Source organism: Salmo salar, chromosome ssa03, assembly GCF_905237065.1.
Source record: "Salmo salar chromosome ssa03, Ssal_v3.1, whole genome shotgun sequence".
NCBI classification, from domain to species: domain Eukaryota; kingdom Metazoa; phylum Chordata; class Actinopteri; order Salmoniformes; family Salmonidae; genus Salmo; species Salmo salar.
In genome coordinates this window covers 94896905-94922710 of record NC_059444.1, presented here as the reverse complement: position 1 = coordinate 94922710, position 25806 = coordinate 94896905, and the positions used below count along the sequence as shown (strand labels likewise).

Below are 25806 nucleotides of genomic sequence, written 5' to 3'. Positions count from 1 at the left end.
ACTATAATCTACCCGATTCTATTCCATTCAACTGTACTCTATTCTATTCAACTCTACTCTATTCTATTCAACTCTATTCTATTCAACTCTGTTTGACTCCATTCTATTATGTTCTACTCTATTCTATTGTACTCTATTCTACTCTACTTTATTCTGTTATATTATATTCTACTCTATTCTGTTTTATTCAACTATACACTACTCTAATCTACTCTATTCTATTAAACTCATTTCTTCTCTTTAATCAACTCTATTATGTTCTACTCTATTCTTCTCTAATATATTCTACTCTATTCAACACTACTCTATTCTACTCTGTTCTACTCTACTCTATTCTTCTCTACTCTATTCTACTCTGTTCAACACTACTCTATTCTACTCTGTTCTACTCTACTCTATTCAACTCTACTCTATTCTGTTCTATTACGTTCTACCCTATTCTACTCAACTCTACACTATTCTATTCTAATCTACTCTATTTATCTCTACTCTTGTAACGACGGTCGTCAGGAATGGACCAAGGCGCAGCGGGTTGAGTGCTCATAATTAACTTTTTAATGAAAACACTTCTACAAACAAAACAAAACGATGGACGACGAATACAGACTTGACGGCAAAAGACAGCAATTCAAGTGACAACCTCCCACAAATTACAAATACAAACACACCCTAATATATAGGACTCTCAATCAAAGGCAACTAGACAACACCTGCCTTCAATTGAGAGTCCACACCCCAATTAACTAAACATAGAAACAGACTAACTAGAAAGAACATAGACTAACAGAGCAGTGACCAAAAACCCTGGAATACATAAATCAACTACCCTCTACATAATACACACACCCCGAACCACATAAACCAAATACCCTCTGCCACGTCCTGACCAGCCTACACTAACAAAATAACCATCATACTGGTCAGAACGTGACAACTCTACTCTATTCAACTCTAATCTATTATATTCTACCCTATTCTATTCAACTCTACTCTATTCTACTCTACTCTACTCTATTCTACTCTACTGTATTTTATTATTCTCTAGTCTATTGTATTCTACTCTATTCTATTCTAGATACAATACCTTCCTCTCACATGTTCAGTTAAAAGTGTAATCTTATTTTCAACAGAGACCTGGCAACATATAATGTATCTGAAGCATAAGTAGTTATAGTACATAGCCTTTCTCCAGGAGAAGCTTTAGTCAGAGACAGGGATGTGCGGGGAGGCAGACAAGATGACGGTTCACACACTCACTGTCTCTCTATCTCTCTCTCCCTCTCCTTCTCCCCTCCCGCTCCCTCTCCTCCCCTCCCGCTCCTTCTCCCCCTCCCTCTCCCCTCCCGCTCCCTCTCCTTCTCCCCTCCCGCTCCCTCTCCTCCCCTCCCGCTCCTTCTCCCCCTCCCTCTCCCCTCCCGCTCCCTCTCCTTCTCCCCCAGGCTGACTTTGCCATCGAGGCCCTAGCGAAGGCCATGTATGAGCGGTTGTTCAGGTGGATCCTGGCTAGGGTGAATAAGACTCTGGATAAAGCCAAACGTAAAGGAGCATCATTCCTGGGGATCCTAGACATCGCTGGCTTTGAAATCTTTGAGGTGAGATTGAGGAGCATCATCTTTAAGTTGACAGAGAAAGGAATTCAGCAGGGGTCCCGTGAGGCCAGTTGGTAGCTCATGGCGCATTGCAACGCCAAGGTTCTGGGTTCGATTCCCATGGAGGACCGGTAAAAGAGAATGATGCACCCACTACTGTAATTCACTCTGGATACGAGCATCTGCTAAATGACTGAAAATGAAACCATTTAAAATGGGTAGACGTAGCGATTTGGGAGCCCCATCTACCTCCCAAAAGGGACATTTCCCCCAGAACATTTCCTACAATGATTATTATTATCCCACAATTAAAAACACCCCTACGGGCCCTGGTCAAAGTAGTGCACTAAATAGGGAATAGGATGTCATTTGGGATTCAGAACTGATGTACAGGACTATGACGTGAGAAGTACCTCTATGTTCACATCCATCTCTCCCATCTCCCCTCCTCAGGAACTACCATGGTACTGTAGCTCTGTGTAAACCACTATGTAACTTCTCCTCAGGAACTACCACGGTACTGTAGCTCTGTGTAAACCACTATGTAACTTCTCCTCAGGAACTACCACGGTACTGTAGCTCTGTGTAAACCACTATGTAACTTCTCCTCAGGAACTACCATGGTACTGTAGCTCTGTGTAAACCACTATGTAACTTCTCCTTCTCCTCAGGAACTACCATGGTACTGTAGCTCTGTGTAAACCACTATGTAACTTCTCCTCAGGAACTACCATGGTACTGTAGCTCTGTGTAAACCACTATGTAACTTCTCCTCAGGAACTACCATGGTACTGTAGCTCTGTGTAAACCACTATGTAACTTCTCCTCAGGAACTACCATGGTACTGTAGCTCTGTGTAAACCACTATGTAACTTCTCCTCAGGAACTACCACGGTACTGTAGCTCTGTGTAAACCACTATGTAACTTCTCCTTCTCCTCAGGAACTACCATGGTACTGTAGCTCTGTGTAAACCACTATGTACCTTCTCCTCAGGAACTACCATGGTACTGTAGCTCTGTGTAAACCACTATGTAACTTCTCCTCAGGAACTACCATGGTACTGTAGCTCTGTGTAAACCACTATGTAACTTCTCCTCAGGAACTACCACGGTACTGTAGCTCTGTGTAAACCACTATGTAACTTCTCCTCAGGAACTACCATGGTACTGTAGCTCTGTGTAAACCACTATGTAACTTCTCCTTCTCCTCAGGACAACTCGTTTGAGCAGCTGTGCATCAACTACACCAACGAGCGTCTGCAGCAGCTGTTCAACCACACCATGTTCATCCTGGAGCAGGAGGAGTACAAGAGAGAGGGGATCGACTGGGCCTTCATAGACTTCGGCCTGGACCTGCAGCCCTGCATAGAGCTCATCGAGAGACCGGTAACACACACACACACACACACGGAGACACACACACACATACAGAGACACTCACACACACGGAGACACTCACACACACACACACACACACACACACACACACACACACACACACACACACACACACACACACACACACACACGGAGACACACACACACACACAGAGACACACACACACACACACACACACACACACACACACACACACACACACACACACACACACACACACGGAGACACACACACACACACACACACACACACACACACACACACACACACACACATACTGTACACCCTGGACCTACAGCAATGCACACATGGATGGGTGCTGGTTCCCTAAAGCTGACCCCTCCCCCCACCCTTCTAGAACAATCCTCCAGGTATCTTGGCTCTGTTGGATGAGGAGTGCTGGTTCCCTAAAGCCACAGACCTGTCCTTCGTTGAGAAGCTGATGAACACACACACGGCCCACTGCAAGTTCTCCAAACCCAAATCACTCAAAGACAAGACTGCCTTCTCTGTTCTTCACTACGCCGGCAAGGTGAGATGAGATTATATGTAGGTGGACTACAATGGTGCCAGTTGGCTGATTAATAACATGGCTGTGTTGTGGTTGTGGTTGTGTTGTGGTTATGTTATGGTTGTGTTGTGGTTGTGTTGTGGTTGTGTTGTGGTTGTATTGTGGTTGTGTTATAGGTGGACTACAACGGGGCCAACTGGCTGACTAAGAACATGGACCCTCTGAATGACAACGTGACGGCTCTCCTCAACAACTCATCCAACCCCTTCATACAGGACCTCTGGAAGGATGGTGAGCCACATGCGTCCCAAAATGGCACCCTCTTCCCTAAATGGTACACCACGTTAGACCAGGCCCCATAGCACTTTGGTCAAAAGTAGTGCACTATAGTATATCAGGAATAGGGTCCTATTTAGGATGCAAGCACAGTTGGTCTACTACCCATTCACTTTACTGTACTCCCATCAGTAGAAATGTGTTGTCTACTACCCATTCACTTTACTGTACTCCCATCAGTAGAAATGTGTTGTCTACTACCCATTCACTTTACTGTACTCCCATCAGTAGAAATGTGTTGTCTACTACCCATTCACTTTACTGTACTCCCATCAGTAGAAATGTGTTGTCTACTACCCATTCACTTTACTGTACTCCCATCAGTAGAAATGTGTTGTCTACTACCCATTCACTTTACTGTACTCCCATCAGTAGAAATGTGTTGTCTACTACCCATTCACTTTACTGTACTCCCATCAGTATTCATCAGTATTCTACTGTCTCTCCTTCTTGTCTGTCACCTGTTCTTCTCCCTCTTTCTCTTTCATCTCCTCCTCTTTCTCCCTGCCTCTCACCTTTCCTGCCCCCCAGCCTTTCTTCTCAGAGGTCATGAATAATCCTTGTTCTGTTTCCAGTGGACCATGTGGTGGGTCTAGAGACCATTACTAAGATGTCAGAGAGCTCGGCCCCCAGCGCCACCAAGTCTAAGAAGGGCATGTTCAGGACAGTGGGCCAGCTCTACAAGGAATCCCTGGGCAAACTGATGACCACGCTGAACAACACACAGCCCAACTTCATACGCTGTATCATCCCTAACCACGAGAAGAGGGTAGGACACTATCCCCCTACCCAGAACCCCTACAGCTATTTCTATATGTTTCATCAATTCATCTCCTCTCTCTTGAGTCACCTGTGATCTCTCTCTCCCTCATTCTTCCTGTGTGTGTGTAGGCAGGGAAGCTGGATGCTAACCTGGTTCTGGAACAGTTGAGGTGTAACGGGGTTCTGGAAGGGATCCGTATCTGCAGACAGGGCTTCCCCAACCGCATCGTGTTCCAAGAGTTCCGACAACGGTGAGGAATGTTCTAACACCAACGTTAAGGAACCACGATTATGTCTGTGTGGTTATCATATAACAACTTGTACTCTTCCTTCTGTCTTCCTCTCTCTCTTCCTCTTCTTCCTCTTCTTCTTCTTGTAGCTATGAGATCCTAGCAGCCAACTGCATCCCAAAGGGTTTCATGGACGGGAAACAGGCTTGTCAACTAATGGTGATTTCATCTTACTGAAACGTCTGAGTTGATCTAACTGAAACGTCTGAGTTGATCTCACTGAAACGTCTGAGTTGATCTAACTGAAACGTCTGAGTTGATCTTACTGAAACGTCTGAGTTGATCTTACTGAAACGTCTGAGTTGATCTAACTGAAACGTCTGAGTTGATCTTACTGAAACGTCTGAGTTGATCTTACTGAAACGTCTGAGTTGATCTAACTGAAATGTCTGAGTTGATCTTACTGAAACGTCTGAGTTGATCTTACTGAAATGTCTGAGTTGATCTTACTGAAAGGTCTGAGTTGATCTAACTGAAACGTCTGAGTTGATCTCACTGAAACGTCTGAGTTGATCTAACTGAAACGTCTGAGTTGATCTAACTGAAACGTCTGAGTTGATCTCACTGAAACGTCTGAGTTGATCTAACTGAAACGTCTGAGTTGATCTCACTGAAACGTCTGAGTTGATCTTACTGATACAGTCACTGAGCCTAAAAACCTTTTGGCACGTTTGAACCCGCATTTTTAGAAAACCAAAAGTTGAGCAATGAACTAAATAGGACATGTTTCTACCTTAGTTCTGGATAAGTAAAGAGTTATTCTAAAGGGACCTATGTTTTGAAAGGTGTCACGATAAAGGTGTCACGATAAAGGTGTCATGATATAGGTGTTATGAGAAAGGTGTCATGATAAAGGTGTTACGATAAAGGTGTCACGATAAAGGTGTTACGATAAAGGTGTTACGATAAAGGTGTCATGATGAAGGTGTTATGACTTCCTCTCCAGATGAAGCACCTGGACCTGGACCCTAATCTGTTCCGTATTGGTCAGAGTAAGATGTTCTTCAGAACAGGAGTGTTAGCCCAGCTGGAGGAGGAGAGGGACATTAAACTGACCGTGGTCATCATCGCCTTCCAGGCCCACGCTAGGAGCTTCCTGGCACGCAAGTTAGTGTAACAGTGTTGCTTCCAGCCTGGGCTCCACACAGGGACCCTCTGAACACATCGACACATTTCACCCGTGAGGTAGCGTTACCAGTCGCTCCCTCAACAGCATGATAGCAGACACACTCTGATGTGACTTCTGTCCACAGAGCGTTTAGTAAGCGTCAGGCCCAGCTGACTGCTATGAAGGTGATTCAGAGGAACTGTGCTGTCTACCTGGTCCTGAAGAACTGGCAGTGGTGGAGACTCTTCACCAAGGTACATATCACACACACACACGCACACACACACACACACACACACACACACACACACACACACACACACACACACACACACACACACACACACACACACACACACACAGGTGTTTGATTTATGGTTATCTGTCCTATCCAGTGTTGTAGATGTTCTGCCACGTCCATCATGGAGAACCACTATGTAACTAGTTTTGATATATCGTAGTTTTGATTCATTGATTTGATTTGATATCAGCTCTTATGTAAACTTTGATTGGTTGTCCCACAGGTGAAGCCCCTCCTCCAGGTGACGCGACAGGAAGAAGAAATGGGTCAGAAGGAGGAGGAGCTGAAGTCCGCCAAGGATCTGGCCCAGAAGAGCCAGGTGGAACTGAAGGAGATCTCCCAGAAACACACACAGGTGAAGTGGAGAAACACACACACACACACACACACACACACACACACACACACACACACACACACACACACACACACACACACACACACACACACACACACACAGGTAAAGTGGAGACTCTCTCTCTCTAGGTAGTAGAGGAGCGAGCTAAACTGGAGCAGAAGCTTCAGGCGGAGACAGAGTTGTATGCTGAGGCAGAGGAGATGAGGCTTCGTCTGGAGGTCAAGAAGCAGGAGCTGGAGGAGGTGCTCCATGAGATGGAGTCGCGGCTGGAGGAGGAGGAGGAGAGAGCCACACAGCTGCAGCAGGAGAGGAAGGACATGCAGCAGCAACTACAGGTGGGCAGATCCAAAATGGCTACCGAGCGATGACCTTTTCAACTATGGTATATCAGTGATGATGTCAAAATGGACAAAATCATTTCAAAGAAGCGTCAAACCGACTCAATCCCTTTCAGAAACTTTGGCATGAAATGTATGAAATGCTAATATCGATATTACCGGGTACATTGACTTCCATTGGTTTCTGGTTGGAAAATGCTGAAGTTAGTGGATGGTGGATTGACTGCACTCTGTCCTTATCCATAGACTGGTATAGATGTAAGGCCCTGTTGTGGATCATGTGGAGGTCCTGTTGTGGGTCAGGTGAAGGTCCTGTTGTGGGTCAGGTGGAGGAGGTCCTGTTGTGGGTCAGGTGGAGGCCCTGTTGTGGGTCAGGTGAAGGAGGTCATGTTGTGGGTCAGGTGGAGGCCCTGTTGTGGGTCAGGTGAAGGAGGTCCTGTTGTGGGTCAGGTGAAGAGGCCCTGTTGTGGGTCAGGTGAAGGAGGTCCTGTTGTGGGTCAGGTGAAGGAGGTCCTGTTTTGGGTCAGGTGAAGGTCCTGTTGTGGATCATGTGGAGGCCCTGTTGTGGATCATGTGGAGGCCCTGTTGTGGATCATGTGGAGGCCCTGTTGTGGGTCAGGTGGAGGCCCTGTTGTGGGTCAGGTGGAGGCCCTGTTGTGGGTCAGGTGGAGGCCCTGTTGTGGTTCAGGTGGAGGCCCTGTTGTGGATCATGTGGAGGCCCTGTTGTGGGTCAGGTGGAGGCCCTGTTGTGGGTCAGGTGGAGGCCCTGTTGTGGGTCAGATGGAGGCCCTGTTGTGGGTCAGGTGGAGTGACAAAGTCCATGTGGGTTGAAACATTGTGATTGTATTACCTAACCTTTATTAAAACATAATTTTGGGGTACAGAAAACACAAACTCTTATCCTATTTATCTCGCCTCCCTGTCCCTCTCTCTCTCTTTTCTCTTTCTCTCTTCATCCCTTTCTTCTCTCTGTGTATTAGGCCATGGAGGCCCACCTGTCAGAGGAAGAGGACTCTCGTCAGAAGCTGCAGCTGGAGAAGGTGACTGTTGAGGGGAAGGTCAAGAAACTGGAGGAGGACGTTCTCATCATGGAGGACCAGAATAACAAACTACTCAAGGTATGTTGTTCTCCACCCCTGTCTCAATAAACACCATTCCCCCACCCTCCCATCCACCCACCGATCTCCTGTTCCTCAGCAACGTGAGCTGTTGAAGGAGCATGTAGCACTCAGTCCCTGACCCCTCACCTCTGACCTCTGATTAACCTTACTCCCTGCTGTGTGTTGTCCTTCAGGAGCGTAAACTGTTGGAGGAGAGAGTAGTACAGTCCCTGACCCCTCACCTCTGAACCCTGACCTTTCTCTCTTTTATCCGTTGTCCTTCAGGAGCGTAAACTGTTGGAGGAGAGAATAGCAGACTCCAGCTCTAACCTGGCTGAGGAAGAGGAGAAGTCTAAGAACCTGACCAAGCTGAAGAACAAACACGAGTCTATGATCTCAGACCTGGAGGGTGAGTTACTCACCTCTGACCTCTAACCCCTGACCCCTCACCCCTGGCATCAATCAGTCATTCAGTCAGTCAGTAATCAGTCAATTATTGTCTTTCATTAAGACCTTAATTGGTTGAACCTGGTGTGTTAGGACTGGGATAAAGCTGAACAAAGCTTACACACTCTCCAAGAATGCATCAGTCTACCTCTGCTATAGACGATGATGATGATGATGATGATGATTCCTTTCCCTCTTCCTCTTCCTCCTCCTCCTCTTCCTCAGTGCGTATGAAGAAGGAGGAGAAGGGCAGGCAGGATGTGGAGAAGGCCAAGAGGAAGCTGGAGACGGAGCTGGCTGATCTCCAGGAGCAGCTGGCCGACCTGCAGGCCCAGATAGCCGAGCTCAGAGCACAGCTCGCCGCCAAGGAGGAGGAGCTACTGGCTACACAGGCCAGGTAATCAATCCCAGTTCATCACTGATGAACTATCTTCAATCAGTAGCTTTATTATCCAGGAATATATAAACACACTTGACAAATAGTTAAAGAGTTGAGAGAGACCGTACATTGACAATCTTAACCATTATTGGGCATATCTACACACATAGCATAGCTATTACTTCCCATGCCCTAAATCTCTCTCTCTGTCAGGTTGGAGGAGGAGTCTGCCGCTTGTGTTGCGGCGGTGCGTCGTGTCAGGGAGCTGGAGGGGCTGTTAGGTGAGATCCATATCAACACGGGTCAAAAGTAGTAGGTTGGCGTTGATTGGGATGAGTCTCGTCCTTGAGGCAGAACTGAGCGTTGATTGGGATGAGTCTCGTCCTTGAGGCAGAACTGAGCGTTTATTGGGATGAGTCTCATCCTTGAGGCAGAACTGAGCGTTTATTGGGATGAGTCTCGTCCTTGAGGCAGAACTGAACAATTTCTGCTAGATGAGCAAGCTGCAAAGTCTATATTGTCTATATTGTAAAAATTCCTGAAAACAAATGTAGCTTTTTGGTCTTGATTTAAGGTTAGGCATTAAGGTTAGCAGTGTGGTTAAGGTTAGGGTTAAGGTTAGGTTTAAAGTCAAGACGTTATGACTTTGTGGCTGTGCCAGCTGTTGACCACTCTGCAGAACTGCCTCCAGAACAACATCCATGATGGAAAACACTAACCTGCTCAAAGGTAGTGCACTACATGAGGAATGGGTGTGTGTGTGCGTGCGTGCGTGCGTGCGTGTGTGTGCGCTCTGGTCATGTGTGTGCGTGATAAATAGGTGAGATCCAGGAGGACCTGGAGTCAGAGGGGGCTGCCAGGAGGAAGGCTGATGCAGCCTGTAGAGACCTGGGAGAGGAGCTGAATGCTCTGAGGTCTGAGCTGGAAGACACTCTGGATACCACCGCCGCACAGCAGGAGCTACGGTACGGTCAAGTCAGGGTCATCACCACATCCTGACCATACAGTCTCAGTTTGACCTCTAGAGGACACCACATCCTGACCATACGGTTTCAGTTTGACCTCTAGAGGACACCACATCCTGACCATACGGTTTCAGTTTGACCTCTAGAGGACACCACATCCTGACCATACGGTCTCAGTTTGACCTCTAGAGGACACCACATCCTGACCATACGGTCTCAGTTTGACCTCTAGAGGACACCACATCCTGACCATACGGTCTCAGATTGACCTCTAGAGGACACCACATCCTGACCATACGGTCTCAGTTTGACCTCTAGAGGACACCACATCCTGACCATACGGTCTCAGTTTGACCTCTAGAGGACACCACATCCTGACCATACGGTCTCAGTTTGACCTCTAGAGGACACCACATCCTGACCATACGGTCTCAGATTGACCTCTAGAGGACACCACATCCTGACCATACGGTCTCAGTTTGACCTCTAGTGGACACCACATCCTGACCATACGGTCTCAGTTTGACCGTCTAGAGGACCCCACATCCTGACCATACGGTCTCAGTTTGACCTCTAGAGGACACCACATCCTGACCATACGGTCTCAGATTGACCGTCTAGAGGACACCACATCCTGACCATACGGTCTCAGTTTGACCTCTAGAGGACACCACATCCTGACCATACGGTCTCAGATTGACCGTCTAGAGGACACCACATCCTGACCATACGGTCTCAGATTGACCGTCTAGAGGACACCACATCCTGACCATACGGTCTCAGTTTGACCTCTAGAGGACACCACATCCTGACCATACGGTCTCAGTTTGACCTCTAGAGGACACCACATCCTGACCATACGGTCTCAGTTTGACCTCTAGAGGACACCACATCCTGACCATACGGTCTCAGATTGACCGTCTAGAGGACACCACATCCTGACCATACGGTCTCAGTTTGACCGTCTAGAGGACACCACATCCTGACCATATGGTCTCAATTTGACCTCTAGAGGACACCACATCCTGACCATACGGTCTCAGTTTGACCGTCTAGAGGACACCACATCCTGACCATACGGTCTCAGTTTGACCTCTAGAGGACCCCACATCCTGACCATACGGTCTCAGTTTGACCTCTAGAGGACACCACATCCTGACCATACGGTTTTAGTTTGACCTCTAGAGGACACCACATCCTGACCATACGGTCTCAGTTTGACCTCTAGAGGACCCACTAGATACCACCGCTGCACAGCAGCACTGATGGTTGCTGTGTGTTGTGTTCTCCAGGGCGAAGCGAGAGCAGGAGGTAGCCATGTTGAAGAAGGTGATGGAGGAGGAAGGGAGGAACCATGAAGCTCAGGTTCAGGAGATGAGACAGAAACACACACAGACTGTTGAGGGACTGTCTGAACAACTGGAGCAAGCCAAGAGGGTAACACACACACCTGACGCCTGCATGGGAACACACACACACACACACACACACACACACACACACACGCACGCACGCACGCGCACGCACGCACACACACACACACACACGCGCACACACACACAAAGTAAACACATTCCCTTACACCCTCCCTTCTCTCCCCACTCCTCACACCCTCCCTTCTCTCCCCACTCCTCACACCCTCCCTTCTCTCCCCACTCCTCACACCCTCCCTTCTCTCCCCACTCCTCACACCCTCCCTTCTCTCCCCACTCCTCACACCCTCCCTTCTCTCCCCACTCCTCACACCCTCCCTTCTCTCCCCACTCCTCACACCCTCCCTTCTCTCCCCACTCCTCACACCCTCCCTTCTCTCCCCGCTCCTCACACCCTCCCTTCTCTCCCCGCTCCTCACACCCTCCCTTCTCTCCCCGCTCCTCACACCCTCCCTTCTCTCCCCCCTCCTCACACCCTCCCTTCTCTCCCCACTCCTCACACCCTCCCTTCTCTCCCCACTCCCTCATTCCCTCACACCCTCCCTTCTCTCCCCACTCCCTCATTCCCTCACACCCTCCCTTCTCTCCCCACTCCCTCATTCCCTCACACCCTCCCTTCTCTCCCCACTCCCTCATTCCCTCACACCCTCCCTTCTCTCCCCACTCCCTCATTCCCTCACACCTTCCCTTCTCTTCCTCACTCCCTCCACCCTCCCTTCTCTCCCCAGGTGCGAGCCAGTCTAGAGAAGGCTAAGCAGGGATTGGAGAAGGAGTCATCTGACCTCAGCGCAGACCTCCACTCATTGGCCAACGCCAAGCAGGAAGTGGAGCACAAGAGGAAGAAGGTCGAAGGTCAGCTGTCAGACTTGCAGTCGCGCCACAACGACAGCGAGAGACAGAGGGGGGAGCTGGGAGAACGAGTCTCTAAGTTGACCGTGAGTAGCGTACACTGGCTACAGATGTAGGATCTTAATTTGAACCAGTTTGCTACAGCAGGAAAATAATCCTGCAGCAACAGGACATTTTAATTATTATGTAGATTGTAATTAATGGACATTTTTGAAGGGTTTATACATTTCTTCGTAATGGAAACTCAAGTCTGAAACTCCAAAGTGGAAATTAGTTAAACTTTTAAAACCTAAAATACACTACACGTTTGCAGAAAATGTATCCTGCAACAGGGTGATCGAATGAAGAGCCTATATCTGTACCTCACATGTCAGATGAAAATAATAAAAGTGACAAACTTTTAAAACCTGAAACACGAGCAGGGGATTGTCCTCGTACAACTGTCATCTATTTATTGGTGAGGCATCTGAGAACACTAACAACACCCCTTACCCCTGATGTGACCAGGTAAGTTGACTGAGAACATGTTGTGGTTTACAGCGAGGACCTGGGAGAGGGGAGGAAGCAGCGTATTACCCCTGATGTGACCAGGTAAGTTGACTGAGAACATGTTGTGGTTTACAGCGAGGACCTGGGAGAGGGGAGGAAGCAGCGTATTACCCCTGATGTGACCAGGTAAGTTGACTGAGAACATGTTGTGGTTTACAGCGAGGACCTGGGAGAGGGGAGGAAGCAGCGTATTACCCCTGATGTGACCAGGTAAGTTGACTGAGAACATGTTGTGGTTTACAGCGAGGACCTGGGAGAGGGGAGGAAGCAGCGTATTACCCCTGATGTGACCAGGTAAGTTGACTGAGAACATGTTGTGGTTTACAGCGAGGACCTGGGAGAGGGGAGGAAGCAGCGTATTACCCCTGATGTGACCAGGTAAGTTGACTGAGAACATGTTGTGGTTTACAGCGAGGACCTGGGAGAGGGGAGGAAGCAGCGTATTTGGTGTATTTTATTTACATGATGACAGACAACATCATTTATTATTTCATGTTTGTGACAACCTGCTACCCTTTTCACTCATCCACTTCTTCTCTCATCCCCTTCTTCTCTCATCCCCTTCTTCTCTCATCCCTCTGTTCCAGTCTGAGTTGGACAGTGTGAGCAGTCTGCTGAATGAGGTGGAGGGGAAGAACATTAAACTGAGTAAAGACCTGGTCAGTCTGGGGTCCCAGCTACAGGACACTCAGGTGAGACTCAGACGTACAGGACTCTCAGGTGAGACTCAGACCTACAGGACTCTCAGGTGAGACTCAGACCTACAGGACTCAGGTGAGACTCAGACCTACAGGACACTCAGGTGAGACTCAGACCTACAGGACTCTCAGGTGAGACTCAGACCTACAGGACTCAGGTGAGACTCAGACCTACAGGACACTCAGGTGAGACTCAGACCTACAGGACTCTCAGGTGAGACTCAGACCTACAGGACTCTCAGGTGAGACTCAGACGTACAGGACTCTCAGGTGAGACTCAGACGTACAGGACTCTCAGGTGAGACTCAGACCTACAGGACACTCAGGTGAGACTCAGACCTACAGGACACTCAGGTGAGACTCAGACCTACAGGACACTCAGGTGAGACTCAGACCTACAGGACTCTCAGGTGAGACTCAGACCTACAGGACTCTCAGGTGAGACTCAGACCTACAGGACACTCAGGTGAGACTCAGACCTACATGACTCTCAGGTGAGACTCAGACCTACAGGACACTCAGGTGAGACTCAGACCTACAGGACTCTCAGGTGAGACTCAGACCTACAGAACTCTCAGGTGAGACTCAGACCTACAGGACTCTCAGGTGAGACTCAGACCTACAGGACACTCAGGTGAGACTCAGACCTACAGGACTCTCAGGTGAGACTCAGACCTACAGGACACTCAGGTGAGACTCAGACCTACAGGACTCTCAGGTGAGACTCAGACGTACAGGACTCTCAGGTGAGACTCAGACCTACAGGACTCTCAGGTGAGACTCAGACCTACAGGACTCTCAGGTGAGACTCAGACCTACAGGACTCTCAGGTGAGACTCAGACCTACAGGACTCTCAGGTGAGACTCAGACCTACAGAACTCTCTGACTTACTTCACAGAACAACTGGTAGGGGAAACACTGAATAGATATAGGATGTTCAGCTGACAGGGAAACCTTCTCAGAGTGATAGATAAACAGAGTTTATTTTTCGGTTGTCCCCCTGTCTAATGCTTCGCTTTTTAAGTAATGTATGTTAGGGCCTTTGAGGCTAAAGTGAACTACAACACACTACCACAACCTGTTTATGTTTATCTGTTTCCCTCTCTCCCCCCTCTCGCCCCCCCCTCCCCTCCCCTCCTCTCCCTCTCTAGGAGTTATTGGCAGAGGAGACTCGTCAGAAGCTGAACCTGTCAGGTCGTCTACGCCAGACAGAGGAAGACAGGAACAACCTTCTAGAACAGCTGGAGGAAGAGACAGAGGCCAAGAGAGGAGTGGAGAGACAGGCCTCCAGCCTCAACATACAGGTCAGTAGAGAGAGAGAGAGAGAGAGAGAGGTCAGTACTGTTACAGAAAGAGAGTATAGAGTTTGACCTTTGACCCTTTCTCTCTCTTCAGCTGTCTGACTGTAAGAAACGTCTGGATGAGCAGCAGGGGACGGTGGAACTCCTGGAGGAGGGGAAGAAACGCCTACAGAGAGATCTGGAGGCTGCCAACTCACAGTACGAGAATTAGACAGAAATGATAAATATACTGTATATAATAGTTATACAGTGCTCAAAAAAATAAAGGGAACACTTAAACAACACATCCTAGATCTGAATGAATGAAATAATCTTATTAAATACTTTTCTCTTTACATAGTTGAATGTGCTGACAACAAAATCACACAAAAAGAATCAATGGAAATCCAATTTATCAACCCATGGAGGTCTGGATTTGGAGTCACACTCAAAATTAAAGTGGAAAACCACACTACAGGCTGATCCAACTTTGATGTAATGTCCTTAAAACAAGTCAAAATGAGGCTCAGTAGTGTGTGTGGCCTCCACGTGCCTGTATGACCTCCCTACAACGCCTGGGCATGCTCCTGATGAGGTGGCGGATGGTCTCCTGAGGGATCTCCTCCCAGACCTGGACTAAAGCATCCGCCAACTCCTGGACAGTCTGTGGTGCAACGTGGCGTTGGTGGATAGAGCGAGACATGATGTCCCAGATGTGGTCAATTGGATTCAGGTCTGGGGAACGGGCGGGCCAGTCCATAGCATCAATGCCTTCCTCTTGCAGGAACTGCTGACACACTCCAGCCACATGTGGTCTAGCATTGTCTTGCATTAGGAGGAACCCAGGGCCAACCGCACCAGCATATGGTCTCACAAGGGGTCTGAGGATCTCATCTCAGTACCTAATGGCAGTCAGGCTACCTCTGGCGAGCACATGGAGGGCTGTGCGGCCCCCCAAAGAAATGCCACCCCACACCATGACTGACCCACCGTCAAACCGGTCATGCTGGAGGATGTTGCAGGCAGCAGAACAGTGTGAACCTGCTTTCATCTGTGAAGAGCACAGGGCACCAGTGGCGAATTTGCCAATCTTGGTGTTCTCTGGCAAATGCCAAACATCCTGCACGGTGTTGGGCTGTAAGCACAACCCCCACCTGTGGATGTCGGGCCCTCATACCACCCTCATGGAGTCTGTTTCTGACCGTTTGAGCAGACACATGCACATTTGTGGCCTGCTGGAGGTCATTTTGCAGGGCTCTGGCAGTGCTTCTCCTGCTCCTCCTTGCACAAAAGCGGAGGTAGCGGTCCTGCTGCTGGGTTGTTGCCCTCCTACGGCCTCCTCCACGTCTCCAGATGTACTGGCCTGTCTCCTGGTAGCGCCTCCATGCTCTGGACACTACGCTGACAGACACAGCAAACCTTCTTGCCAAAGCTCGCATTGATGTGCCATCGTGGATGAGCTGCACTACCTGAGCCACTTGTATGGGTTGTAGACTCCGTCTCATGCTACCACTAGAGTGAAAGCACCGCCAGCATTCAAAAGTGACCAAAACATCAGCCAGGAAGCATATGAACTGAGAAGTGGTCTGTGGTCACCACCTGCAGAACCACTCCTTTATTGGGGGTGTCTTGCTAATTGCCTATAATTTCCACCTGTTGTCTATTCCATTTGCACAACAGCATGTGAAATTTATTGTCAATCAGTGTTGCTTCCTAAGTGGACAGTTTGATTTCACAGAAGTGGGATTGACTTGGAGTTACATTGTGTTGTTTAAGTGTTCCCTTTATTATTTTGAGCAGTGTATATATTTAGAATAAAACATATGTAGGATCTTAATTTGATCACTTAATTTGTTGCTGAGAATTTTCCTGTTACGTTTGTCGTAAACATTGGACCAAGGTGCAGCGTGGTAGGCAAACATTTTACTTTATTTTAAAATGAACACTGACAAAAACAACAAAATACAAAACAAACGTAAAGTTCTGCAGGCAACACAGCACCTATGCAAAAACAAGATCCCACAAACTAAGGTGGGAAAAAGGCTGCCTAAGTATGATCCCCAATCAGAGACAACGATAGACAGCTGCCTCTGATTGGGAACCATACCCGGCCAACAAAGAAATAGAAAAACTAGAATGCCCACCCAAATCACACCCTGACCTAACCAAATAGAGAAATGAAAAGGCTCTCTAAGGTCAGGGCGTGACAGTACCCCCCCCAAAGGTGCGGACTCTGGCCACAAAACCTGACTCTATAGGGGAGGGTCCGGGTGGGCATCTAGCCTCGGTGGCTGCTCCGGTGCGGGACGTAGACCCCGCTCCGCTCTCAGATCCGCCATCTTCGGTGGCAACTCTGTTGCGGGGATCGTCGCCAGAAGCTCCGGACCGTGGATTGTCACCGGGGACTCCGGACCGTAGATCGCCGCAGAAGGCTCCGGACTGGGAACCCCCGCTGGAGGCTCCGGACCGCCTACTGTCGCTGGAGGCTCCGGACCGCTGACCGTCGCTGGAGACTCCGGACCGCAGACCGTCGCTGGAGACTCCGGACCGCAGACCGTCGCTGGAGACTCCGGACCGCAGACCGTCGCTGGAGACTCCGGACCGCAGACCGTCGCTGGAGGCTCCGGGCCATGGATCGTCACAGGAGGCTCCGGGCCATGGATCGTCACAGGAGGCTCCGGGCCATGGATCGTCACCGGAGGCTCCGTGCCATGGATCACTGGAGGCTTCATACCATGGATCATCACAGGAGGCTTCAGGCCATGGAGGCGCACGGGAGGCCTGGTGCGTGGAGCCGGCACAGGGCGCACGGGAGGCCTGGTGCGTGGAGTCGGCACAGGGCGTACCAGGCTGGGGAGACGCACTGGAGACCGGGTGCGTGGAGCAGGCACAGGGCATACCAGGCTGGAGAGACACACTGGAGGCCGGGTGCGTGGAGCACACACAGGTTGTACCGGGCTGGGGAGACGCACTGGAGACCGGGTGCGCAGAGCTGGCACAGGATATACTGGGCCATGGAGGCGCACTGGAGGTCTGGAGCGTAGAGCTGGCACAACCCGTCCTGGCTGGATGCTCACTTTAGCCCGGCAAGTGCGGGGCGCTGGCACAGGACGCACTGGGCTGTGGATGCGCACTGGCGACACAGTGCGTAGAGCCGGTGCAGGATATCCTGGGCCGTGGAGGCGCACTGGAGGTCTGGAGAGTAGAGCTGGCACAACCCGTCCTGGCTGGATGCTCACTTTAGCCCGGCAATTGCGGGGCGCTGGCACAGGACGCACTGGGCTGTGGATGTGCACCGGAGGCCAGATGCGTGAAACTGGTGCATATGACACCGGACTGGTGTTACGCTCCTCAGTACGCCCGCTCTGCAGCGCTCTCAACGCCAACACCTCTCTCCGGAATCTTTCGTCGAGTTCCTCACTCGACTCCCTGACTGGCTCTGGTTCACCCCTCGGCTCCGCCGACCACTCCGTGTGCCCCCCCCCCAAAAAAAAGAATGTCGGGCTGCCTCTCGGGCTTCCGTCGTGGTCGTGAACTTCGGAGTCGTCGTTGATCCTCCTTCGCTGCCTCCACCTGCTTCCATGGCAGGGTCTTGTCCCCTGCCATAACCTCCTCCCATGTCCATGATGTCCAAGGCTCCTCCCATGTCCAAGGCTCTCTAAGGTCAGGGCGTGACATTTCCTGCGCAGCGACAATACTGGTCAAATGAAGATCCTGCATCTATATAGACATACTGTATATAATATATATAACTAACCATATGTAACTATATGTTACCTCTCCATGGTGTGTTTGTAGGTATGAGGAGAAGGTGTGTGCCTATGATAAATTGGAGAAGAACAGGATCAGACTACAGCAGGAACTGGAGGACATTCTGATGGACCTGGACAACCAGAGAACCTTGGTCTCCAACCTGGAGAAGAAACAGAGGAAGTTTGACCAGGTTAGTAGTCAATTCAATTCAACTTAATTCAACTTCATTCAACTTCATTAAACTCAATCGATTCAACTCAGTTCAATTCAATCCAATTCAACTCATTTCAACTCAATTCAACTTAATTTATCCCCGCAGGGGCAATTAAGAAAGGGAAGTCAGTAACAACAAGTGCCACAATCAACACAACACCCTCCACACAACAGATATCATTTGTTAGCCTGGTCCCGTATCTGTTTGTGCTGTCTTGCCAACCTTTAACAGCTATTATCTTTGCATCCATCTGTGAAGATCTGTTATTTTCTCACCTCCTCTCTCCCCCCTCTCCTCCCTCCCTCCCTCCCTCCCACCTCTCCTCTCCCAGATGCTAGCAGAGGAACGTTCCATCTCTGGTAAGTATGCTGAGGAGCGTGACCGAGCGGAGGCAGAGGCCAGAGAGAAGGAGACACGGGCGCTGGCTCTGGGGAGGGCCTTGGAGGAGGTGCAGGGCTCCCTGGAGGAGCAGGAGAGAAGCAACAAGGCCCTCAGGGTAGAGATGGAGGACCTGGTCAGCTCCAAGGACGATGTCGGGAAGAACGTGAGTGTGTTTATATCTCTCTCGCTCTCTTCATCTTTCACTCTCTTTCTCTCCCTCTCTTTCTCTCTCCATCAAGCTCTCTCTCTCTCTCTCTCTCTCTCTCTTTCTCTCGTGCCCCCGTTTTCAGGTTCAGTGTGACTGATTGTGTTGTGGGTTGGCCAGGTCCATGAGTTGGAGAAGGCTAAGCGAGGTCTGGAGGCGGTGTTGGATGAGATGCGGACCCAGATGGAGGAGCTGGAGGATGAGCTGCAGGTTGCGGAGGATGCTAAGCTACGTCTGGAGGTCAACACGCAGGCCATGAAGACACAGCATGACAGAGACCTGCAGGGACGAGACGAACAGGGGGAGGAGAGGAGGAAACAACTACTGAAACAGGTAGGAGACGGGGGGAGGAGGAGACAACTACTGAAACAGGTAGGAGAGGAGGAGATGGGAGGAGAGGAGGAGAGGGGGTGTCTAACCACCCTCCTTCTCTCCCGGGGTGTGAGCTGGAGTTGGAGCTGGAGGAGGAGCGGAGGCAGTGTGTGGGGGCGACAGCTGTCTAACCTCTCTCTCTTTCTCCTCCTCTCTCCCCCTCCTCCCTCCCCTCCCTCTCCTCCAGGTGCGTGAGCTGGAGGTTGAGCTGGAGGAGGAGAGGAGGCAGCGTGCAGGGGCGACAGCAGGGAGGAAGAAGCTGGAAGGAGAGGTGAATGATCTGGAGGACCAGGTGGAAGCCACCAGTAGGGGGCGTGACGAGGCCGTCAAACAGCTACGGAAGATACAGGTCAGTCACACACCACAGAGGAACAACACTGAAATCCTGCATGTAGGGGGAAGTTGTCAGTAGACGGTGTAGACTCTGATCCTGGATGTAGGGGGAAGTTGTCTGTAGATGCTGATCCTGGGTGTAGGGGGAAGTTGTCTGTAGACTCTTATCCTGGGTTTAGGGGGAAGTTGTCTGTAGACTCTGATCCTGGGTGTAGGGGGAAGTTGTCTGTAGACTCTGATCCTGGGTGTAGGGGGAAGTTGTCTGTAGACTCTGATCCTGGGTGTAAGGGGAAGTTGTCTGTAGACTCTGATCCTGGGTTTAGGGGGAAGTTGTCTGTAGACTCTTATCCTGGGTTTAGGGGGAAGTTGTCTGTAGACTCTGATCCTGGGTGTAGGGGGAAGTTGTCTGTAGACTCTGATCCTGGGTGTAGGAGGAAGTTGTCTGTAGACTCTGATCCTGGGTGTAGGGGGGAAGTTGTCTGTAGACTCTGATCCTGGGTGTAGGGGGAAGTTGTCTGTAGACTCTTATCCTGGGTTTAGGGGGAAGTTGTCTGTAGACTCTGATCCTGGGTGTAGGGGGAAGTTGTCTGTAGACTCTGATCCTGGGTGTAGGGGGGAAGTTGTCTGTAGATCTGATCCTGGGTGTAGGGGGGAAGTTGTCTGTAGATTCTGATCCTGGGTGTAGGGGGAAGTTGTCTGTAGACGCTGATCCTGGGTGTAGGGGGGAAGTTGTCTGTAGATTCTGATCCTGGGTGTAAGGGAAAGTTGTCTGTAGATTGTAGCTGATCCTGGGTGTAGGGGAAAGTTGTCTGTAGACTCTGATCCTGGGTGTAGGGGGGAAGTTGTCTGTAGATGTCTGATCCTGGGTGTAGGGGAAAGTTGTCTGTTGACTCTGATCCTGGGTGTAGGGGGGAAGTTGTCTGTAGATGTCTGATCCTGGGTTTAGGGGGAAGTTGTCTGTAGATGCTGATCCTGGGTTTAGGGGGAAGTTGTCTGTAGACTCTGATCCTGGGTGTAGGGGGAAGTTGTCTGTAGACTCTGATCCTGGGTGTAAGGGGAAGTTGTCTGTAGACTCTTATCCTGGGTGTAGGGGGAAGTTGTCTGTAGACTCTGATCCTGGGTGTAGGGGGAAGTTGTCTGTAGACTCTGATCCTGGGTGTAGGGGGAAGTTGTCTGTAGACTCTGATCCTGGGTGTAGGGGGAAGTTGTCTGTAGACTCTGATCCTGGGTGTAGGGGGAAGTTGTCTGTAGACTCTGATCCTGGGTGTAGGGGGAAGTTGTCTGTAGACTCTGATCCTGGGTGTAAGGGGAAGTTGTCTGTAGACTCTTATCCTGGGTTTAGGGGGAAGTTGTCTGTAGACTCTGATCCTGGGTGTAGGGGGAAGTTGTCTGTAGACTCTGATCCTGGGTGTAAGGGGAAGTTGTCTGTAGACTCTTATCCTGGGTTTAGGGGGAAGTTGTCTGTAGACTCTGATCCTGGGTGTAGCGGGAAGTTGTCTGTAGATGCTGATCCTGGGTGTAGGGGGAAGTTGTCTGTAGACTCTGATCCTGGGTGTAGGAGGAAGTTGTCTGTAGACTCTGATCCTGGGTGTAGGGGGAAGTTGTCTGTAGATGCTGATCCTGGGTTTAGGGGGAAGTTGTCTGTAGACTCTGATCCTGGGTGTAGGGGGAAGTTGTCTGTAGACTCTTATCCTGGGTTTAGGGGGAAGTTGTCTGTAGACTCTGATCCTGGGTGTAGGGGGGAAGTTGTCTGTAGACTCTGATCCTGGGTGTAAGGGGAAGTTGTCTGTAGACTCTTATCCTGGGTTTAGGGGGAAGTTGTCTGTAGACTCTGATCCTGGGTGTAGGGGGGAAGTTGTCTGTAGATGGACTCTGATCCTGGGTGTAGGGGGAAGTTGTCTGTAGACTCTGATCCTGGGTTTAGGGGGAAGTTGTCTGTAGACTCTGATCCTGGGTGTAGGGGGAAGTTGTCTGTAGACTCTGATCCTGGGTGTAGGGGGAAGTTGTCTGTAGACTCTGATCCTGGGTGTAGGGGGAAGTTGTCTGTAGACTCTTATCCTGGGTGTAGGGGTGAAGTTGTCTGTAGACACTGATCCTGGGTGTAGGGGGAAGTTGTCTGTAGACTCTGATCCTGGGTTTAGGGGGAAGTTGTCTGTAGACTCTGATCCTGGGTGTAGGGGGAAGTTGTCTGTAGACTCTGATCCTGGGTGTAGGGGGAAGTTGTCTGTAGATGGTGTAGAAGCTGATCCTGGGTGTAGGGGAAAGTTGTCTGTTGACTCTGATCCTGGGTTTAGGGGGAAGTTGTCTGTAGATGGTGTAGACTCTGATCCTGGGTGTAGGGGGAAGTTGTCTGTAGATGCTGATCCTGGGTTTAGGGGGAAGTTGTCTGTAGACTCTGATCCTGGGTGTAGGGGGAAGTTGTCTGTAGACTCTGATCCTGGGTGTAAGGGGAAGTTGTCTGTAGACTCTTATCCTGGGTTTAGGGGGAAGTTGTCTGTAGACTCTGATCCTGGGTGTAGGGGGGAAGTTGTCTGTAGACGCTGATCCTGGGTGTAGGGGGAAGTTGTCTGTAGACTCTGATCCTGGGTGTAGGGGGGAAGTTGTCTGTAGACTCTGATCCTGGGTGTAGGGGGAAGTTGTCTGTAGACTCTGATCCTGGGTGTAGGGGGAAGTTGTCTGTAGACGCTGATCCTGGGTGTAGGGGGAAGTTGTCTGTAGACTCTGATCCTGGGTGTAGGGGGAAGTTGTCTGTAGACGCTGATCCTGGGTGTAGGGGGAAGTTGTCTGTAGACTCTGATCCTGGGTTTAGGGGGAAGTTGTCTGTAGACTCTGATCCTGGGTGTAGGGGGAAGTTGTCTGTAGACTCTGATCCTGGGTGTAGGGGGAAGTTGTCTGTAGACTCTGATCCTGGGTGTAGGAGGAAGTTGTCTGTAGACTCTGATCCTGGGTGTAGGGGGAAGTTGTCTGTAGACTCTGATCCTGGGTGTAGGGGGAAGTTGTCTGTAGACTCTGATCCTGGGTTTAAGGGGACGTTGTCTCTAGACAGTGTAGTTGCTGATCCTGGGTCCGTTTAGCATTTCTCCACTAATGACTTCCATTTCCTTCCTCTCCGGCTCCTATTCCTTCTCCTCTCCTCCTCCCTCTTCCTCCCCTCCTCCTCAGGCCCAGATGAAGGAGCTCCAGAGGGAGGTGGAGGATTCCCGTGCAGCCCAGAAGGAGGTACTGTCCTCAGCCAGGGAGTCAGAGAGGAGAGCCAAGACCCTGGAGGCCAGCTTCATGCAGCTACACGAGGTACAGTCTTCTCTGTCTCTCCCCCCTATCTCTCTCCCTCTCTGTCTCTCGCTCTGTCTCTCCCCCTCTCTCTCTCTCTCTTTCTCCTCTCTCTCTCTCTCTCAGGACAGAATATGCTAATATGGGAGAATCTTGCCTTGTGATACATCACTAGAAACTTCTCTCTCCTTCTCTCCTGTTCTTGTCTCCTAACATACCCCCCTCTCTCCTTCTCTCCTGTTCTTGTCTCCTAACATACCCCCCTCTCTCCTTCTCTCCTGTTCTTGTCTCCTAACATACCCCGCTCTCTCCTGTTCTTGTCTCCTAACATACCCCCCCTCTCCTTCTCTCCTGTTCTTGTCTCCTAACATACCCCCCTCTCTCCTTCTCTCCTGTTCTTGTCTCCTAACATACCCCCCTCTCTCCTGTTCTTGTCTCCTAACATACCCCCCCCTCTCCTTCTCTCCTGTTCTTGTCTCCTAACATACCCCCCCCTCTCCTTCTCTCCTGTTCTTGTCTCCTAACATACCCCCCCTCTCCTTCTCTCCTGTTCTTGTCTCCTAACATACCCCCCCTCTCCTTCTCTCCTGTTCTTGTCTCCTAACATACCCCCCCTCTCCTTCTCTCCTGTTCTTGTCTCCTAACATACCCCCCCTCTAATCCTGTTCTTGTCTCCTAACATACCCCCCCCTCTAATCCTGTTCTTGTCTCCTAACATACCCCCCTCTCCTTCTCTCCTGTTCTTGTCTCCTAACATACCCCCCCTCTCTCCTTCTCTCCTGTTCTTGTCTCCTAACATACCCCCCCTCTCTCCTTCTCCATCTCTTCGCTCTTTCTCCCCCTGTAGGACTTGGCTGCGGCAGAGAGGGCTCGTAAGCAGGCCGAGACAGAGAGAGATGAGATGTCTGAGGATCTGGCCAGCAACTCTGGGAAGTGAGTGTGTAGGCTATTTTTAAAAAGACCTCTAGTCTCTGTCCCAAATGCCACCCTATTGCCCATTGGTCCGTGGTCTAAAGTAGTGCACTATAAAGGGAATAGGATGTAATATGGGAGGCAGACCTAATCTCTTTTCCTTCATCTGTACTGATGTAGAACAACTGGACATGTGAAAACATCCTCAGTACTGTCATCTTAACACCTAACCCTTAACCCAAACTTAACCATACCCTAAACCTAACCCTTAACCCAAACTTAACCATACCCTAAAACTAACCTTAACCCTTATGCCTAAACCTAACCCTTAACCAAAAACTTAACCCTTAAACTTAACCCTTAACCTAAACTTAACCCTTAAACCTAAACCTAACCTTAACCCTTAACCCAAACTTAACCCTTAAACCTAAACCTAAGCCTTACCTTTAACCCATTAGTTTCTCCCATTCAATTCAGTGCAGACTATTGACATTTATACTGTAAGTCTCTGCTCATCTGCTCCTCCTCCTCCTCCTCTTCCTCTCCTCCTCCTCTCCTCCTCTTCCTCATCTCCTCCTCCTCTTCCTCTCCTCCTCCTCCTCTTCTCTTCCTCTCCTCCTCCTCCTCCTCTCCTCCTCCTCTTCCTCTCCTCTTCCTCTCCTCCTCCTCCTCCTCTCCCTCTCCTCCTCCTCCTCCTCCTCCTCAGGTCTATGATGTCCGATGAGAAGCGTCGTCTGGAGGCTAAGATCAGCCAGCTAGAGGAAGAGCTGGAGGAGGAGCAGGCCAACATGGAGAACCTCAACGACCGCCTCCGGAAGACACAGCAACAGGTAGGAGAGGAGGGGAGTATACACTAGGTAGTGTGTAGGGGGGAGGGGAGTATGCACTAGGTAGTGTGTAGGGGGGAGGAGAGTATACACTAGGTAGTGTGTAGGGGGGAGGGGAGTATGCACTGGGTAGTGTGTAGGGGGGAGGGGAGTATGCACTGGGTAGTGTGTAGGGGGGAGGGGAGTGTGCTTTAGGTAGGGTTTACGGGGAGGGGAGTATGCACTAGGTAGTGTGAAGGGAGGAGGAGCAGACCAAGAGACACTCAATGACTTGCCTACCTTTTCCCTTTACTGTCTCCCTACCTCTTCCCTTTACTGTCAGACCAGAGGGCATCTCCTATCTCTTCCCCCTGGTCCGAACCTCTTCCTCCCATGACCCCCTCTCTAAAGTGATGTGTGCGTCTCTCTATCCCTTCCCCCTAGGTGGACCAGTTGAGCAGTGAGCTGCAGGCTGAGCGTAGTTCCTCCCAGAGCAGTGAGGGCGCCAGACAGCAGCTCGAGAGGCAGAACAAGGATCTGAAGGTCAAGCTACAGGAGATGGAGTGTCAGGGAAGGTCAAAGTTCAAATCCTCCATCGCCGCCCTGGAGGCCAAACTACACCAGCTGGAGGAGCAGCTGGAGCTGGAGAACAGGTAAGGACAGGAGAGGGGGAGGCGAGGAGAGGAGGAGGCAGGAACAGCTCGGGCTGGAGAACAGGTGGGGGCAGGAGAGGATGATGGGAAATGTAGTTCTTACTCACATGGTCATGATGAACTACATAAATAACTTGATCTGAATGCAAAAGGCAAGGTAGGTAAATATACACTCTCCGGCCAGTTTATTAGGTACACCACCCCATTCACCAA

At 50.1% G+C, this 25806-nt stretch overlaps 1 protein-coding gene across 6 annotated transcripts in view; it reads left to right on the top strand.

Moving 5' to 3' along the window:
* Positions 1 to 25806, top strand: part of LOC106594706 (myosin-11) — a 56251-nt gene that overhangs the window by 24606 nt on the left and 5839 nt on the right. For all 6 annotated transcript variants that reach the window (XM_045715873.1, XM_045715872.1, XM_045715871.1 and 3 more), the window contains 29 exons: positions 1440 to 1592; positions 2803 to 2976; positions 3348 to 3521; positions 3677 to 3791; positions 4412 to 4605; positions 4728 to 4849; positions 4978 to 5047; positions 5835 to 5995; positions 6142 to 6250; positions 6521 to 6652; positions 6784 to 6990; positions 7974 to 8111; positions 8379 to 8502; positions 8766 to 8937; positions 9133 to 9200; positions 9740 to 9884; positions 11177 to 11321; positions 12046 to 12252; positions 13303 to 13407; positions 14566 to 14718; positions 14810 to 14913; positions 18493 to 18637; positions 18993 to 19205; positions 19368 to 19580; positions 19807 to 19968; positions 23115 to 23243; positions 24070 to 24155; positions 24841 to 24964; positions 25385 to 25593. In XM_045715873.1, the coding sequence (XP_045571829.1) occupies positions 1440 to 1592; positions 2803 to 2976; positions 3348 to 3521; positions 3677 to 3791; positions 4412 to 4605; positions 4728 to 4849; positions 4978 to 5047; positions 5835 to 5995; positions 6142 to 6250; positions 6521 to 6652; positions 6784 to 6990; positions 7974 to 8111; positions 8379 to 8502; positions 8766 to 8937; positions 9133 to 9200; positions 9740 to 9884; positions 11177 to 11321; positions 12046 to 12252; positions 13303 to 13407; positions 14566 to 14718; positions 14810 to 14913; positions 18493 to 18637; positions 18993 to 19205; positions 19368 to 19580; positions 19807 to 19968; positions 23115 to 23243; positions 24070 to 24155; positions 24841 to 24964; positions 25385 to 25593 (4253 nt within the window). The remainder of the gene's footprint in view (positions 1 to 1439; positions 1593 to 2802; positions 2977 to 3347; positions 3522 to 3676; positions 3792 to 4411; positions 4606 to 4727; positions 4850 to 4977; positions 5048 to 5834; positions 5996 to 6141; positions 6251 to 6520; positions 6653 to 6783; positions 6991 to 7973; positions 8112 to 8378; positions 8503 to 8765; positions 8938 to 9132; positions 9201 to 9739; positions 9885 to 11176; positions 11322 to 12045; positions 12253 to 13302; positions 13408 to 14565; positions 14719 to 14809; positions 14914 to 18492; positions 18638 to 18992; positions 19206 to 19367; positions 19581 to 19806; positions 19969 to 23114; positions 23244 to 24069; positions 24156 to 24840; positions 24965 to 25384; positions 25594 to 25806) is intronic.